We start from the raw sequence: 16,459 nt of genomic DNA on the forward strand, positions 1-16,459 counted from the left end.
CTATGAAAATTTGCGACTGTTCTTTTTAACTGTATACACTATAAATAATTGTAAGAGCGAGGAACAATAGTCTAAAACGCGTCACCACAAATAATAACAATAAAATTTACTTGAATAGCCCTCTGTGAGGAGCTCTAGTGACATGTAAAAAATCTTTTTTTGTAATTTTAAGGTTAATCGAACCACCTGAAGACACCGTCACACAACAATATATTTATATATATTTTTTCATTTGGAATAGAGTCAATGATTAAATATAATGGGGATTATAAAATTTAAAAAAAATCACCCCGGCCCAACACACCAATAACAATGGTTGCAATCCTTCTTTGTTTTATTTTTATTTGTTTTGTATCTTGTTTAAAATGCTGTAATTGACAAAATATTTCCAATCTTTGTAAAATATCCCCCAATCTTAGCGTGGAAAACATTATAAACTTATTTTGTTGTTAAATAAAATAAAAAAATTATTATATTGATCTTCTAGCCGCTAATACTTGTCCCGGCCCGAACGAAGAATACACTGAATGCGGAAGCTGTGAAAAAACCTGTGAAAATAAAGACTTATCTTTCGCTTGCGCCGCGGTGTGCCGAATTGGGTGTTTCTGTAAGGAAGGATATGTTAGGAATAATGGAATTTGCAGTCTACCCGAAGAGTGCCGTAAGTGGAACAAACATATATTTATTAGACGAACTAAATCAACCCGTAAAACTATTATTACTAAAATACATATATTTTTTTTATATTTTGGTCTGATGAGGATTGAAACTACCTCTTTAGGGACTGGCTATAAACTGTTATGAACTTTTGAAATTTTTTTTAAAACTTAATGTTTTTGTTGGTTTGATTGAGGTTTAAATCTTCCTCCCCAGAAGTTGGAGTAAATCATGCCAAAATCTGAGCCAAATCCCAATGGGGTAGGACCTACATTTATTTCGTATATAAACTACTAAAATGTCTAACCCAAATAATTCATAGCAATAAAGTCATTAGTAAATAATTAAGAACCCATTACCATTTACTGAGGGGAAAACATAGATTGGTTTAACCAACAATAGATCATGTCATCGGTGTAACCAGTAATAAATCAATGTATGCACCTTCAAAATTTACATTTGAAATAGTATAAAAACGTCGTCTCAATGTGGACTAACCACAGTTTGAAAATGGCCTTGTAAGCCGAAACAGCTGTCACAATAATAAAAAACTAAAACACTTGCAGAACTTAATAATAATATTATCAAATTTAATCTAAATTAAATTTATAAAAAAATTAAATGGAGTTCTACGAACTAAACACAAAAACAATAAAAAAAAAAATAAAAAAAAAAAAAAAATACTAAAATGTCATTCAATTTCAGAAAAATACGTGTATGTGTGAACCCCATCAAATTGATCCCATTGATACAATGCATTGTCATCGAAAATGAGTATGTGCCGAGTTTCAGCTTTGTCTGTTGTCGGAAAGTGGGTTAGTTTCCACTTCATTCATATATTCATTCAAGAAAAAAGTGAAATTCTAACAGATTTATTTTTAAAAAAGCATCGACGAGGGGTTGTTCGCAATAATAGCAATAAAAGTTTAACATAATAGGCCTTACACAACTTCCTGCAATCGGAAGCAACATCGGAACAGTGGTGGGGAGTGCACTAGATCGCTTCCTTGATCACTGCGAGAGTAGACAAATCGGGTCTAGCTCCCAAATCAGGACCGGCCACCCACAATTTAAGATCGGCTAGCGTTGAGTCACCAAATATATATTTTCTGATCTTTGGAAAGTATTAGCGCCATCTTGATCGACAAGCGCTTTGCTGCACGACCAGTTTCACCTAGCGGCATGGGGCGGGTGTGTACAGAAGACGTCAATTTTACTCCCAGAACTAATCTCCCTAAATCGCTTCCGATTGCAGGGAGGTGTGTTAGGCCTTCAAAAATGCTAAATCTATCAAAAACAATACTTACGTGTCAAATCAAACAAACAAAAAATAATAGCAAGATAAATTAACTTTTGCCTATGAAAATGTACTCGACGTAGTAAAGCATAATTTTGACTGTTTTCCAGCTCCTAAATGCACGAAGGCCAATCAAGTGTACAAGTCTTGCGGAACGCGATGCCCACCAACTTGTGACAATAGATTTCCGCTCTGTACAAAGGAATGTTTCCCCGGCTGCGCCTGCAAGGATGGATATATCCTCAACAACGGAAACTGCATTCTCCTCGCAGATTGCCGTAAGTTTGGAATATCAAGTTTATGAAACAATTTTAGTATTCTATTTGAGAGATCCCATCGTGATGTTGTCCAAAGTTTAAGGAATAAAATATGTAAATAACACTTCTCAAATTTAATCATAATTTTTTCTAACAGTTCTCGATTGTCGTATATCTTCATATTTCTTGGATACCTATTCACTTCTAGTAATGAAATAATTGCGTTTGTGATTAGAGAATGGCATACACTTCTATTAATTTAATTATTATTGATATCAATTAGACCGGTTGTTTAGTTAATACAACGGTGAAAGAGTGAAATTAATAGACCGCTATGAGCGACATCAAGAAGGGTTGCCGATGCATATGTTAAAATACCCACAAAAGATGCTTCAAATATCCACAAAAAAATAATTACCCACAAGTTTCATATTTAATTCTACCTCCAGAGCAGTGATAGTTTAAAATTTTTATTTCCCTAGATTTCAGACCGAAAATTTCTTATATTTCATAGTGGGTTTGTTTGGGGTACCTTCTCTCGAATGCTCGGTACTGGATTCCCCAGAATATCAGAAAACAATAATTCCCCACAATATTACAATATTTCAGAATTTCCCTAGATTTTTGTGCAATTTCCCTTTTCCCTAAATAAATTTTTGTCTCCGCTAGACCTATCGCTATATTAAATCAAAATTAACATAATTTTGTAATTATCTTGCCATTTTCGGATATTCTTTTTCGTTCAGGCTTTAAAAATAAATCTGTTTGGAGGTTTGCTGCTGAAGAAAATAAAATTATTGTACATTTGCACAATTATTGTGAATATATTTTTTCAATGTGTTAAGATAGACTTAACATATATATAGACTTTCCGCATTTCCCCACAAAAAGGTTCTTCCCGCAAAATAACGAATTCTGGAAAAATCTTCGGAATTCCCCGCAATTTGTGGAATACCTAACGAATTAGCAACCCTGCGGTCATGTGGCCATTCGCCCAGCGTTCAGAAAGCTCTCGGTAATTTGGGTATCTCTTGCGAAATGTCCGAATACTACAAATAGTCCATATGGTAAGGACATTATCTCACGTATAAGCTGTTTTGCTTTAATGCCCTCAGAAAGAATTAAAGCAGAAATAAAAATAATAACACAGCAGATTTTCAAAAACAAATTAACTGTTTGTTTTTATAAATATTATAATAATAATACTGAATATATAAAAGTACACTTTTCAAAAAAATTGAATTGGGTCACTGGTTCAAAACCACAATTACGCTCTTGGCATCTCTGGCTTTTGAATTATTTTTAATTGTTTTTATTCCTTATACAGCAAAAACCCCGCCGCCAAAGAAGTGCGCATTGAACGAGGAATACTTGGCTTGCCCCCCGACCTGCCCCGCAGAACCTTCTTGCACGAGTCTTCTGGCTTTGGATCAACTGGCGTGTTCGTCCGCAGCGGGCCCCAAATGCAATCCCGCCTGCAGATGTAAGGCTGGTTATGTCAGGGACAGTAAGAAACAGTGCGTTCTTCCAGGAAAATGTAAGTTTATCTAGTATTATTAACAATCAACCACCAGAATAGTTAAAACACCAAAATTAAAATAAATCATATGGGTACAATAAATATGTACGGATAAATCATTTAAGGAAAATCATACGGGTACCTAAATACATATGGGATATATAGAGAAATTATTAGAATAAATAATTTAAATACCTCGGACTGTCTCTATACAAAATATACGACAGTACATTCTTACACTAGATCTCAGGTTCAAAAAGATATTTAACAAACTACTACAAAAACTACATTGGGTAAAAAACTTCCTATTCTATGGTAATAAACTCTACAACAAAATCCCACTGTCTTTAAAACCTCAAATGTAAAGCTGAATACAAAACAGGACGATCAGAAATATTCGTACACCTACTGAAACCAAATACAGGCTGAAACCGAAACCACTCAACTGAACAAAATAACACCGTGTAATATATTTATAATTACTTTATATTATCCGTACTATTAAATTTAAATAATATTTAAATGAAATACTCAGCACATGAGATCCCAGTGAGGATATCATTTTATTTATTTGCTACAAAAAAGGGAAAATAATAAAAAACCTGTTATAATTGTTACATATATAGTCTACATCATAAAGGTGCGATAGATTAAAAAAATTTAACTGAAAATTCTGTTTTTTTTTTAGGCTGTACTGACTGCAACTCGGAGCTGGTTGACAACCCTAACTGTTGCCCAGGCGGCACTTGCGCCAACCCTAAATTCATCCCTTGCAAGAGGAAGTGTCCTGCCAAGGGTTGCCAATGCAAAAAGGGATTCTTGAAGAAGAACGATACAGACAATAGTTGTGTTGCTGTGTCGGAATGTTGTAAATACACTCCAAAAAAATAATGTTCCTTATATTATTTCAACATCAAAAAAAATATTTTCAAATTATGTAAACCCATGGTATTTAGTATCTATCATAATAAATTTTGAAATGTGATTCTTATCATATCCACTTAATAAAAAAATAAAAAACCCACGGACAAAAATAAATACTGACATCTTAATTTAGAATGTCTATTTTTTCCTTCAGTAATAATAAAATCAATATCTTAAACCTTCCCACTTTCATTTATTTTTAAAAATATATATTTATTTTGAATATGTTTTTTTTTGTATATTAAAAGTATAATAAAGTTTGTTAAATTGGTTTTATTAAACTTAATTCATTTTAATTTCCGTTATTCAAGTTAACCTATTTTGATTTTGCCATGGTACCTACTAACGAATAAAAAATTGTACTACTTAAATTATTTTTAAAAATAAATAAAGACTTTGAAATGCAAACAATGAATTGTAAAGTTTTCGTTATTCTTGTTTGTCTTGCAATCAACACCAACTGCGCTCGAGATAAATAAATCTCGAGCGCTTCCAAAGTTTGTTGTTGTTTTTGTAAAGTTCACTGGTTGAGTAAACGCTTTGTTTTTTTTGGTATAGTTCTTGCACCTCATGTGTACTTTAAGAAGTAACTTTTCTTGGTATAACAACGCGTTATCTGCTTTGCAATATTGTTAAATCGTCTCTAATGTACATTTTATTGAGTGATATGATAATTAATTTGGGGTAAAATCGATTTTGAAATATTTTTTAATCCACAAAATTTAAATTAAATGGTTAAAAATATAATCAATTTTAAAAGTCAAATGTCAATCTCTCATGTGCTTAAATACTGCATCGCGCGATTATTTTTATTTAATTTTATCGTAATTGTGGTAGATACATAGGTTGTTTGAAACCGCATAAGATTCCTAACTACTTCCAATCGTCTGGAGCAAGTGTGACATGTGTGATGTCATCCCCGATCGGAGTATGTTATGGGCAGTGGGGAGGGAAACGGCTAAAGCCATTTCAAACCACCTTTCAATTCTGAATTGTGGTCCACCAGGGCGATACTGAGAGTATCGTCCACTCAGGAACGTGCCGTTAACATATGATATAATATTTTAAATGAGTTATTTGTGAAATTACACACTTTAATCAAATAAAATTTACTTGCGCACGCCGGGATTTAAACCCGTGACCTTCAGTTTGCCAGTCAAGAGCCTTACTCCTCGACCACGGAGGCCGTCAAATTTCATTTGTTTGGTCTGTTTGGGATTTAAATAACCAGGTACTCCCCACCTTTCTCTTCCTCAACTCCTTCCCATCAACACCTTCTTTAGCCTCGCAACATATCCGAAAAGGGATATCATAATCCTACTCGCTCCGATCAATTGGAACTCGTGTGGTACGGATTCACTTAAAAATTTAATTGGTCTATTACTGTTGGAATTTGCTCTGAGTTAATATATATTAGCTGACTTAGATCCTAGATGGCGCTAGTTTATCCCTTCTCCACGGTCAGTAAAGCTAGGATTATTTAAGGTATACTTTTGTTCACAAGTCCTAATTTTTAACAATTACTTTAGTAGTTAAACAGTTTTTGTAGACGCCAAGCTATGTGAAATCCTAAACTATGTCAATGCATACAGGCAACTTGTGAAACTTCAATAGTACTGCAGTGTTTCTATGATGTTCACTGAAGGGAGGGTGCACTCATTCCCCGCCTTACTTCGCCACCCACTACACAGCCTCAGGGGTAGGACATGGAAGTCAACTAACGACAAGGTCGTGGCTGCACCCAAGTAGCTCAGCTCTCCACTCAACGACCGATGGATGCGGATGATACAACGACCCTTTAGTTGAATTAAATTTAAATTAAATTATAATCACAAATCGGGTGAGGCTGGTTCGGGAAGATCCTTTGACCTCTCCACCTGGTCTCTCGACCTTTTGCCTTGCCCAACACTCATATCTTTTACCTTCCTAGAACTTTCTCTCTTACCTTTCCTAAAAAAAGACCTTTCACACAGCATCCCAAATGATGAAATAGTTAATGAGTGGGGTAAATGTGAAAAAAAAATACCTCTCATGTATTTTTCTTCTATATTTCATTTTTCTTTTTTTATTTCATTTTTCTATTATTTGATGATTGTATATAAAGTATCTTAGGTTATATGGCAGAATGGGATTGCACCATTTCCCAGTTGGGCTGGATTAAAAACAAACAAAAAAAAATATTTTATATTATTTATGAAATTGTAGGTAATTATGCTTCAACAGATCGTTGGCGAATATTATCTTAAGACGAAATTATGTATTTTGTGAATGTAAATAAATTATTCAATTCGCTGAGCTTTGCTAGGATTGTTTGCTTTTCGGCCTCGGGTGGGTGGAGGTTGGACCCATGTAATATTAAGACTCGAGGTTGGAATTATTTCACATAAAGACTGATAGATATTCCGTGGCTTCATTATATAATCATGGCTGATGGGTTTGCTTAAGGACCCGTAGTAAGCGTTCAAAAATGATTTGAAATGGAGATATGTAAATACAAATGTTAGAGGGAGCGCGCTAATATTAAAAAAACATAATAATCAAGCGAAAATTGTGAAACTATTTAATAAAACACGACTCGTTTGCAATAGAGAAAACATCTCTCGACAAATGCTTTAGATGCATTTAAAGATATACCGTGATTTTTCATGCCTATAACATATTAAATAACAGAAAAAAACGTGTTTTTGATAATTTTCGGTGCTTAATTTTGAATTTTTTTCTATAGAAGAAATTTCATATAGTATATTCGTTATGCCTGTATATTTATTTCATATACAGGCACAACAAAATTTGTAGCAATATTATTTTCAAAAACAACCTTTATTATTTTTATGACTTAAAAACTTAGAGATTTTAGATTTTAGAAGATTTAACGAGAAACTTTTTATAAATCGGTAGAAATTGGGAATGAGGGGGGAGAAAGTCCGGTTACTTGGTTGTTTCGGAAACAATTGTCTGTGCTTTTCAAATGAGAAGAAGGTAAAAAATGATGTATTAATCTTATATATCTAATATGTATACACAGTATTTACAATATTCTATAACGTCATAGCAAAATTTTTTGTTTTTTAGAACTCCACACGAGGCCCTGACAAAAATAATTTTCTTCAGGGCCTATTTCACCTCTGGGAAAGCTGTGTGAGGATATTTTTTAGGAGAGAAAAGATAGAGCACGGGTCGCGAAGAGACCCATGTTGTAGGAGGGACGAAACACAGAGGCCGGGAAATTGTTCCAAAGCCGAGCTGCTGAACGCATGAACGATTCGTAGAAGCGACCAGGCGCGGCCGGTGCCGGTGGTTCACCGAGAGATTCCTCTATAACTTAATATTTATAAAATTTATATAAGTGTGGGTATCTTACCTATTTATAGAGAAGATCAATTCTTACAACCTTTTATTATACAGGGTGTCCGGAAACTCGTAGTACAAGCGGGAAACTGGTGAATCTACATCACATTTGGAGTCGATTTTGTAGTATATTTTTTTTTATTTGAGCTTTCGTTATCGAGTAAATCGAGTTTGAAGTTGATTTTTATTTTATTTTTTATTTTTTATTTTTTAATCAAATTCTTATAAATTATTACTGAAGATCAAAGTACCCAACTAATTAAAACTATTTGAAAGTAAAACAAATGAAGAAACTCGGATTTGAAGCATTATTTTGAAATCACCCTTCATTTAACCCGGTGTAATCATAAAATATTTCTGCTCTGCAGGGTTAAAACATCTGTTATTCAACCCTAAACACCAGAAAAAACTTTAACCCTAAAATAGCCGAAAAATATTTTTTTTTGGTTTTTTTTTTTTTTTTGAAAATGCTCAAATCAAAAAACTTTATGTTTTTTTGGGTTCCCCATGTGGTGTAAATTCTCCAGTTTCCCTCTTGTACTACGAGTTTCCGGACACCGTGTATACTCCACATTTATTATTACGTCAATCATTTTAAAAGATTATTATTATTATATGAAAGAATATTTTTTTTATCTAAGAATGGGGATACCAGAAGAAATCTACATAACAGATCTGATAATAACGCAATAAGTGACAAAAAACATACATAAACAAAAATGTTACTTTTAAACTGTGAAAAAACACTAATAATGTCTATATCAAATATGTTCCACAACGAAAGGGATTACAAAATAATATTACACGAGACGCATAGCTAACCCGTTGACTTATGATTCCACTTTGCAAGAGAAATATTATTACTATCTTGTCCAAACCTATTCGCCGTAGGTCGAGAATACTTACTTTGTTGCAGCCCTTTCTACGGAAATCTTCGGACACTTCTCTTCTCTCGAGCCGCTCCGGGAAGCGACCCGTTCTCATTTACAAATGTCAACCGTGGCGTGTTTAACATTAACTTTAAGGCACGTTCAAACTGCATAAAATAAAATTATAGCTAAACCAAGGAGAGGTATGCCCATAATAAATAGAGAAGTTTTACAAAAACGAATAAATTTATTATATTAACTAAAAACATTTGCGCGCTTGTACTCGTAACAGCAATTGAACAAAATGCATATAAACACATTAATTATTACAAATACCTGCTTCAATTCTACAAAAATTCTTGGTAAAGTTTTCTTGTTAAATACCACCCGAAGAAGATGCTTTACAAACATACAAAATACGAATATTTTAAATAGTTCAATAAACTTTAAAAGCTTAGGTTTTTAAAAATGAAACACTGAGTTTTACATTGGAATAAAAAACACTTATAAAGAGTGAAACTATCAGATGAAACAAATCGGCACATTATACCAAAAAAACTGCCTTTGCCCTGGGGAATGAAAAAAATAATTTGTTTTCGAAGAATTGCTCTTGGTAAAATCTTTTGAGTACCTACGATAAAGTAGTTACTCTCAGAACGTTCAACTCTGTTATCAGATTCATTCAGTAAGCCATTACCCGAACTAACTTTTCCAAGTACTTAACTCTACTTGGTTGAATTCTATCAAAAATTACTATTTTCAGAAGCAAGTACTTAGTTCTAGGTTTTCTACTCTACTAGAGAGTCAATGAGCCAATAATCAAATAGAATAGTTATAATTAGTTTATTTTTGGGTTGCTTATGAATTAATGCCGATCAATTTGTTAATAATAGTCAACTGACATTTTTGTATAATTAAATAAAGTAATAATGCTACAGGGTATGTTGCACAGAAGTAATTGCAATGTGGAATACCAAAGACGCCAACCTCCACCATAAACATAAAATGGTAACTCGCTGTTTTATCTTCTTGTTTTGTTCTTGATATTCATTCATTGTTTACCCCTTGTTATAATTTACTAGTTTTATCACTGCGACCGGCTCGAAATTGCGAAAAGCCACCAGCGGTCAAGCCGAAAAATACGTAATACAGCAGATATCAGCTAACGGGCCTAGTATTAAAATAATGGTGAAATCAAATATAACCAAATACGCAACATTATAAAAAGTTTTTTAGTCAAAATCCATCATAAATTACTGTCGCAAAGTATCCAGATATGAAAATAAAAGAGCGGAGTCGAAGAAAACTTTATTTATATGAGTATTTTGTACTGAATCAGCCAAGTTAAGTGTCGAAAATGGAAAAAAGAAAACAGTGGAGTCAAATTCCATAGGCAACAACTGGACGCTTTTGGATTGTATTTTTTCATCTTCTAATGAGGCAATGTCAACTACCACACTGACGCCGATGAAAACACCTGGATTCGCGATAAACTCAAATATGGGCAGTATTTATACAACTGGATGCTGTAGATTTTGCGCAGAACATAGTAAAAGAACGAGAGTATTGTGCGAAAATTGCAAAAAACGGGTTTGGACAGTACATCGAACAGAAAAAATGTTTATCATGTCCCCAAATTGCGTAGAGTAGTTATAAATTTTGTCTGTATTTACCATTTAAAAAAATATTTTTCACATTTTTAGAACTTTATTAATGCAGCTAAAAGTATTAGGTATGTACCAAGACCTTGATTTTGCTTTATTAAGTGGTGGTGATAGTTCCTATTAATAATAATCAATGATACTTCCTTAGACTTAACCATTTTGAAAACATTGTCATAATTTGTTTAATTTAATCTATATTGCTACTATATTAATATTTTTACTTTTGTCATGAAAACTTTTGGTTTATCAATTATAAAATTGCAGCCTCATTTATCAAAATTGGTGACAACTGTCATGAAAAGAAAACGAACACAAAATATTTGGGCCAGATTGTATCGTAAAAAGAGTATCGTAGAGGACAAAATTACCCCCATACAACTGGTGTACTATATAGGTTTCAAGAATTACCACCCATTTAATTACTAACTTCGATGTATTATGTATTTTGGTAATTTTATATCTATCCTATCTATGTCTGCTGTATCTGAGGCTTTGCCTCGAAGAAACCGATAGCTAACCTGCAAGTGATCCAAAACCAAAATCTCAGAAATGTTCTTGGTTTTTTATGGGACACACATGTCAAGGAAATCTATTAAATCTATTCAAACTTGAAATCAAAAGCACCATCCTACAAATTACCCAACAATCAACCCTCACTAACATCAAGCTACTTTACGATCAAGAATTCCACAACCACAATACTCGGAAAACAATAAAATCCACATTCCTCTAACACACATTATGAAATATGGGATAAAATCTCTTAACTATATTGCCTACACACTCTATAACTCTCTTCCAGATATGTATAAAAACAGCCATCATATACAAAAAATTAAGTGTAAAACTTTAAAACATATAAAAACGAAAATATGAAATCCTGTCGTGTTGTATTTTGTCTTGTTTCTTTCTCTCTCCTTTCCTATCTCCTGTATGTGTATATTTCTATATGGCTTATGTGTATATCCTTCTCTGTTTCCTTTTTTTGTTTTTTCTTGTTAGTTCTACGTAACCTCCCTTTTGCTTTTTTTGTAGTGTTTCATATGTGAAACTTTTGATATCACAATACCAATTTAAAAGTGTACCCATTAATCGCCATCTATGTTTTGTAAGTTCCTCTCGTCCTACAAGGAGTTTTGTAACTCGGGATTGAAATAAAAAAAGTCCGTCTTGTACTTTGTGTTTCTGGACACCGTGTACAGGTGGTTAATCTCTAGCCCATCAAATAAAAACCTGACTACATTGTTCAATCCACAACATAAAAACACCGGTCGTGATGAAAAAACGGCACATCGTTGTTTGGGCAGTCAAGTGTCATGGTCTTTTAATATCATCTGTGGAAGTATTGTTTCATCACATCCCAGTTTGAGCCGGATAACGACCGTTCGTTGTTTTTGCTGAACAGTTCTTGTTTACCAGTTATCGGTTAGTGACGAGTTCGGGCAATATGTGGCCTACTAATTTGTTTTTGCTTTCGGCATTACTGATTGTCGGAAATTTAAACTTTGTTGTCGCTAATGCTGAAGCATCTGCATCAGCAGTTGTTGAATCTACTGGACCTGCTGAATGTGGTAATTGTTTCTCAGTTTGATTTATGGAATGTATTCGTGACCTAAAACTTTTTTTATTTTCATTTGTGTTTTTGAAAATAGTAAAAGCAATAACCCCAAACTTCAACTTTATCCTTTGGAGGGTTTGTGTCCAACTCATGACGGACCTGAAAATCATTTTCAAATATTCTCTATAAACGGCTGCTCGCACATTTTTCACTTCTATTCCGCATTGCTTATCTGTGTATTCTTATAATTATTTGTCTGTTATTTTAAAATATGAAATGTATTGCATTGCACTACCCCTGCATACATTCTGGAATAAACTCTTATTATTATTATAACACAACATGAGTAAAAAGTCGTTGTTTTACGAGATATTGACAGTTTTATGAATTTATAGTAAATGAACCCCTTATATCAGTTTATAGAGTACCACAGGTACACAATTCGATTTGCTAAGATTTTACTACGAAACCCCGAATAGCCGATCATAGTCCAAAATACAACTAACTATGCCGATGGCATTTGAAAAAAAAAACATTTTTGCCCGATTCATGAGTATTTTTTTGTCAACTTCGACTCCTCATACTGTAAAACACGTTCTACGCAAACATTTTTGAAAAATGCTCATTTAGTGCAGTAATCAAAATGGTGTAAAATATGCGATGTTTTATTTAAGAATTTTTTTTTTTTTGTTGTATGTTTTTATTTAGTTAAATTTTTACATCAAGTATAAACCTTTTATTCATTTCTATTGGATTAAGGACACTTTACACTACATCTAAAACTTATTTCTTATGGCATTTAGGCATAACCCACGAAAAGCAGCAAGGCTTTTAAGCTTCTTTAACTCTCCTCTCTCTGGTTTCAATCCTGGGATTGGTTTGCAGCAATTTCGTCTAATCTCCTCTTCCATTCTTCCCTGTCTTGTGCGGCTCTTTTGACTTCTGCATATGATGAGCAGCGCACGTACACCAGCAGGTCCTCCAGATACTCTCGGCGTGGGCGTCCCCTAGAGTTGGTCCCCTCGGTCATACCCTCCATTATGACATGCAAGAGGCCTTCTTGTCGTATAACATGGCCGATCCATCTTGCACGCCTTTCGGACAAGGTCCTGAGCAGGTGTCTTCCTCCTTCGATTCTTTGGAGGACCTCCTCATTTGTAATATGGTCTCTCCAGGAAATTCCTAACAGTATTCTATAGGACCACATCTCAAAAACCTCTAGTCTCCGTTTATCTCTTTTGGATAGGCACCATGTTTCGCAACCGTACATCAAGGTACTCCATACATAGGTGTTGATGAGGAGTATTCTCAGTTTTAGGTCTATATTATTCGATTCTATTATTTTCGACCTTTTATTAAATGCAAGCCTAGCCTGATGTATACGGCTGTCGACCTCGCTCTTAGACCGACCGTCCCATGTTATTTTGCTCCCGAGGTAGACAAACTCCTTGGTGTTCTTTAGTGGAACTCCTGCCATTTCTACTCTCATCTGATGTTGCGTTCGGCCTACGGTCAGCAGCTTTTTTTGTCTTTATTTATCTTCATGTTGTAGTTGTTTTGAAGAATGTTTTGCATGGTTGTTAAGGCCTCTTGCAGTTCTTCTTCGCTTTCAGCAACCAAAGCAATATCGTCAGCAAACCTTATCATATCCACCTTCGCCCGTGTATCTTTACACATTTTCTGTGACTCATTCTCTCTCTCAAGTCATTAATCGCACTCTGTATATAAGCATTAAATAGAACAGGTGATAGAGAGCATCCCTGTCACACCCTTTGTCTTATACTGGCTTCTTTTGTTTCATTGTCACATCTAATTATAGCGGCCTCATTCTTGTATAGCGCCTGGATTATTCGTCTATCTGTATATTTTATATCAATTCTCTTCAGAATCTGGAAGAGTCTTTTCCATTCTACTTTGTCGAAAGCCTTCTCCAGGTCTATGAATGCGATGAATGTGTTTTGGTTTCTTTTTATTCTTTTTTTTAGTAGTATTCGTAGCGACAATATTGCTTTTCTGGTTCCTACACCTCTTCTAAAGTCATACTGGTCTCCGGAAAGGATGTTCTCTACTTTTGGTTCGATTCTTTTTAGAATGATATTAGTCAATATTTTTGAGGCATGGGATATTAGGCTAAGAGTTCTGTGTTGTTCACATTTCGTCGTGCCTACCTTCTTTGGTAATGCGACAATTAGGCATTTCTCGAAATCCTCTGGTATCTTTCCAGTCTTATACATGGTTTGTATCATTTTAAACAGGGCATCTGTGGTTCCTTTTCCTGCTGGCTTAATTAGTTCAGCCGGAACGACATCGATTCCGGGTGCTTTCCCGTTTTTGAGATTTTTCAGTGCAAGGTCAAACTCTTCTCTAGTGATTGGATCTCCCAAATCATCTGCGTCTACCTCATTTTCTCTTTCTATCAATGTTTAGTTGTCACAATTTCCATTTCCATTGTACAGCATTTCGAGATATCTTTTCCACCTTTCTCCTATTTGGTCATTTTTGAAGAGTATTTTACCGTCTTCTCCTTCTATTGCATTACCCTTTCCAACTCTCATCCCAAAGAAGTCTTTCACCGCAGCGTGAGTTCTTTCTACAATTCCTCTCTTGAGGTCGTCGTTTATCTCATCGCATTAATTCTGGTAGAATGTTTCTTTGGCTATTCTTGACTCTCTATTTATTTTGTTTCTCAGCACTTTATATTCCTTTTGTGATTCAGCTCTTTTATCATTTTTGAGCTCTCTTCTATCTTTTATCATATTTAGGATCTCATCGGTTATCCATTTCTTCCTTGCTCGGGGTTTTTCCTTGCCTATAGTTTCCTCTGCCGTAGTTATAATCTTCGTCTTTATCACTTTCCAGATCTCATTCACGTTCTCCTCTTCCATTAAATTGCACTCTTGCGTCTTTTCCCTAAAACTGTCGCTGATCTCTTTTATCTTTAATACTTTTGTATCCCATTTGAAATTATTTCTCTTTTTTATTTTTTCCAGTTTTAGAAGACTTTTGGCCATTACCATATTATGGTCACTATCTATATCTGGGCCGGAATAGCTTCTACAGTCTTTTATTTGGTTTTTAAATCTATGTCTAACCATTATATAGTCTATTTGCAGTCTTTGTCTGTCTCCAGGTGATTTCCAGGTGTATCGCTGTCTTGGGTGGTGTTGGAAACAAGTGTTTGCTATCACTAATTTGTGTTTTTTGCAGAATTCTGTCAATCTGTTTCCTCTGTCGTTTCTTGCACCCAGCCCAAAGGGCCCAACGCAAGTTCCTTCACGTCCTTCTCCTACAACAGCATTCCAATCTCCTAGGAGAATCAGATTTTCACCTGCTTTTATCTGTGATATAAGTTTATCTAGCGAATTGTATACCTCCTCTACTTCTTCTTCGCTATGACTAGATGTTGGCATATATACTTGGATAATTACAGTGTCTACAGGCTTTGTTTCTATTTCGACTAGAATAATTTTTCCGCTATATTGCACGTATCCCTTAACCCGTCGTCCCCACTCCTTGCACAGCACAACGCCTACTCCTCCTTGGCCAGGTTTATCCTTTATGCATCCTGAGTGGATGATTCTGTAGTCGCCACTCCAGAAGTCTCCACGATTGGGCCATCTTATCTCTGCTATACCTAGGGCATTCAAATTTACGTTTTGCATCTCAGCTTTCAGATTATCCAGTTTGCTGTTTTGCAGTAATGTGCGGACATTCCACGTTGCCCATCTCGCTACTTGGTTCTTTGTATTTGATTTTGGTTTCGCTATTGACTTTGTGTTTCTAGCATCTCGAGCAGTCCTCACCCGGAGATCCGAACGGGGGACTATTTTACCTCCGGAAAATTTTACTTTAATGTTGTAGTTTCCCGTTTCTTTCCACATCTTATGCCGTTGACCTCAAAGGTTCTTCCGCCTTTGGAGATTATTTACTTCTCCAGGACAAGAGAGTGCCCTAGAAAACAGACGCTTGGTACGGCGAAAGTTGGTGTTCAGCTTATTCCGGCCAACGCTCGGTCCCTGTATATTTGCCGACACGAGGTCGTTGCTCACTCCCCACCACGAGAAGGAAATAGATCAGGATTTTCCTTTCCTCAAACCTGAGACCAGAAGGCATTTCTCAGAGTTCTCCGGTACTTTCGGGGAGCTTCTTTAACATCTGTCGGTGATTCATTAAAAATCCTTTAAAATATTTGCTTTAAATATTGCTATTTAAAGCAAAAAGCCATGTGTGGTAAGCCGAAGGTCACGGGTTCACAATTTACACTTGTGGCACGTTCCAGAGAGCAAGATATTCTCAGTAGCACCCTGGTATAAGACCAACATACAGAATCGAAACGTTACTTGAAATGAATTTAGCCGTGTTTGGT

The 16,459-nt window shown here is 35.0% G+C and overlaps 1 protein-coding gene across 1 annotated transcript in view; it reads left to right on the plus strand.

Moving 5' to 3' along the window:
- The window catches only part of LOC149423931 (zonadhesin-like), a 105,837-nt gene that overhangs the window by 54,211 nt on the left and 35,167 nt on the right, over positions 1 to 16,459 (plus strand). The window contains exons 23-27 of the mRNA XM_089631930.1: positions 488 to 661; positions 2,065 to 2,232; positions 3,539 to 3,748; positions 4,419 to 4,609; positions 11,917 to 12,106. Coding sequence (XP_089488056.1) covers positions 488 to 661; positions 2,065 to 2,232; positions 3,539 to 3,748; positions 4,419 to 4,609; positions 11,917 to 12,106 — 933 coding nt within the window. The remainder of the gene's footprint in view (positions 1 to 487; positions 662 to 2,064; positions 2,233 to 3,538; positions 3,749 to 4,418; positions 4,610 to 11,916; positions 12,107 to 16,459) is intronic.

This window comes from Hesperophylax consimilis, chromosome 5 (genome assembly GCF_061612785.1).
Source record: "Hesperophylax consimilis isolate HC1 chromosome 5, BYU_Hcon_1.0, whole genome shotgun sequence".
NCBI lineage: Eukaryota > Metazoa > Arthropoda > Insecta > Trichoptera > Limnephilidae > Hesperophylax > Hesperophylax consimilis.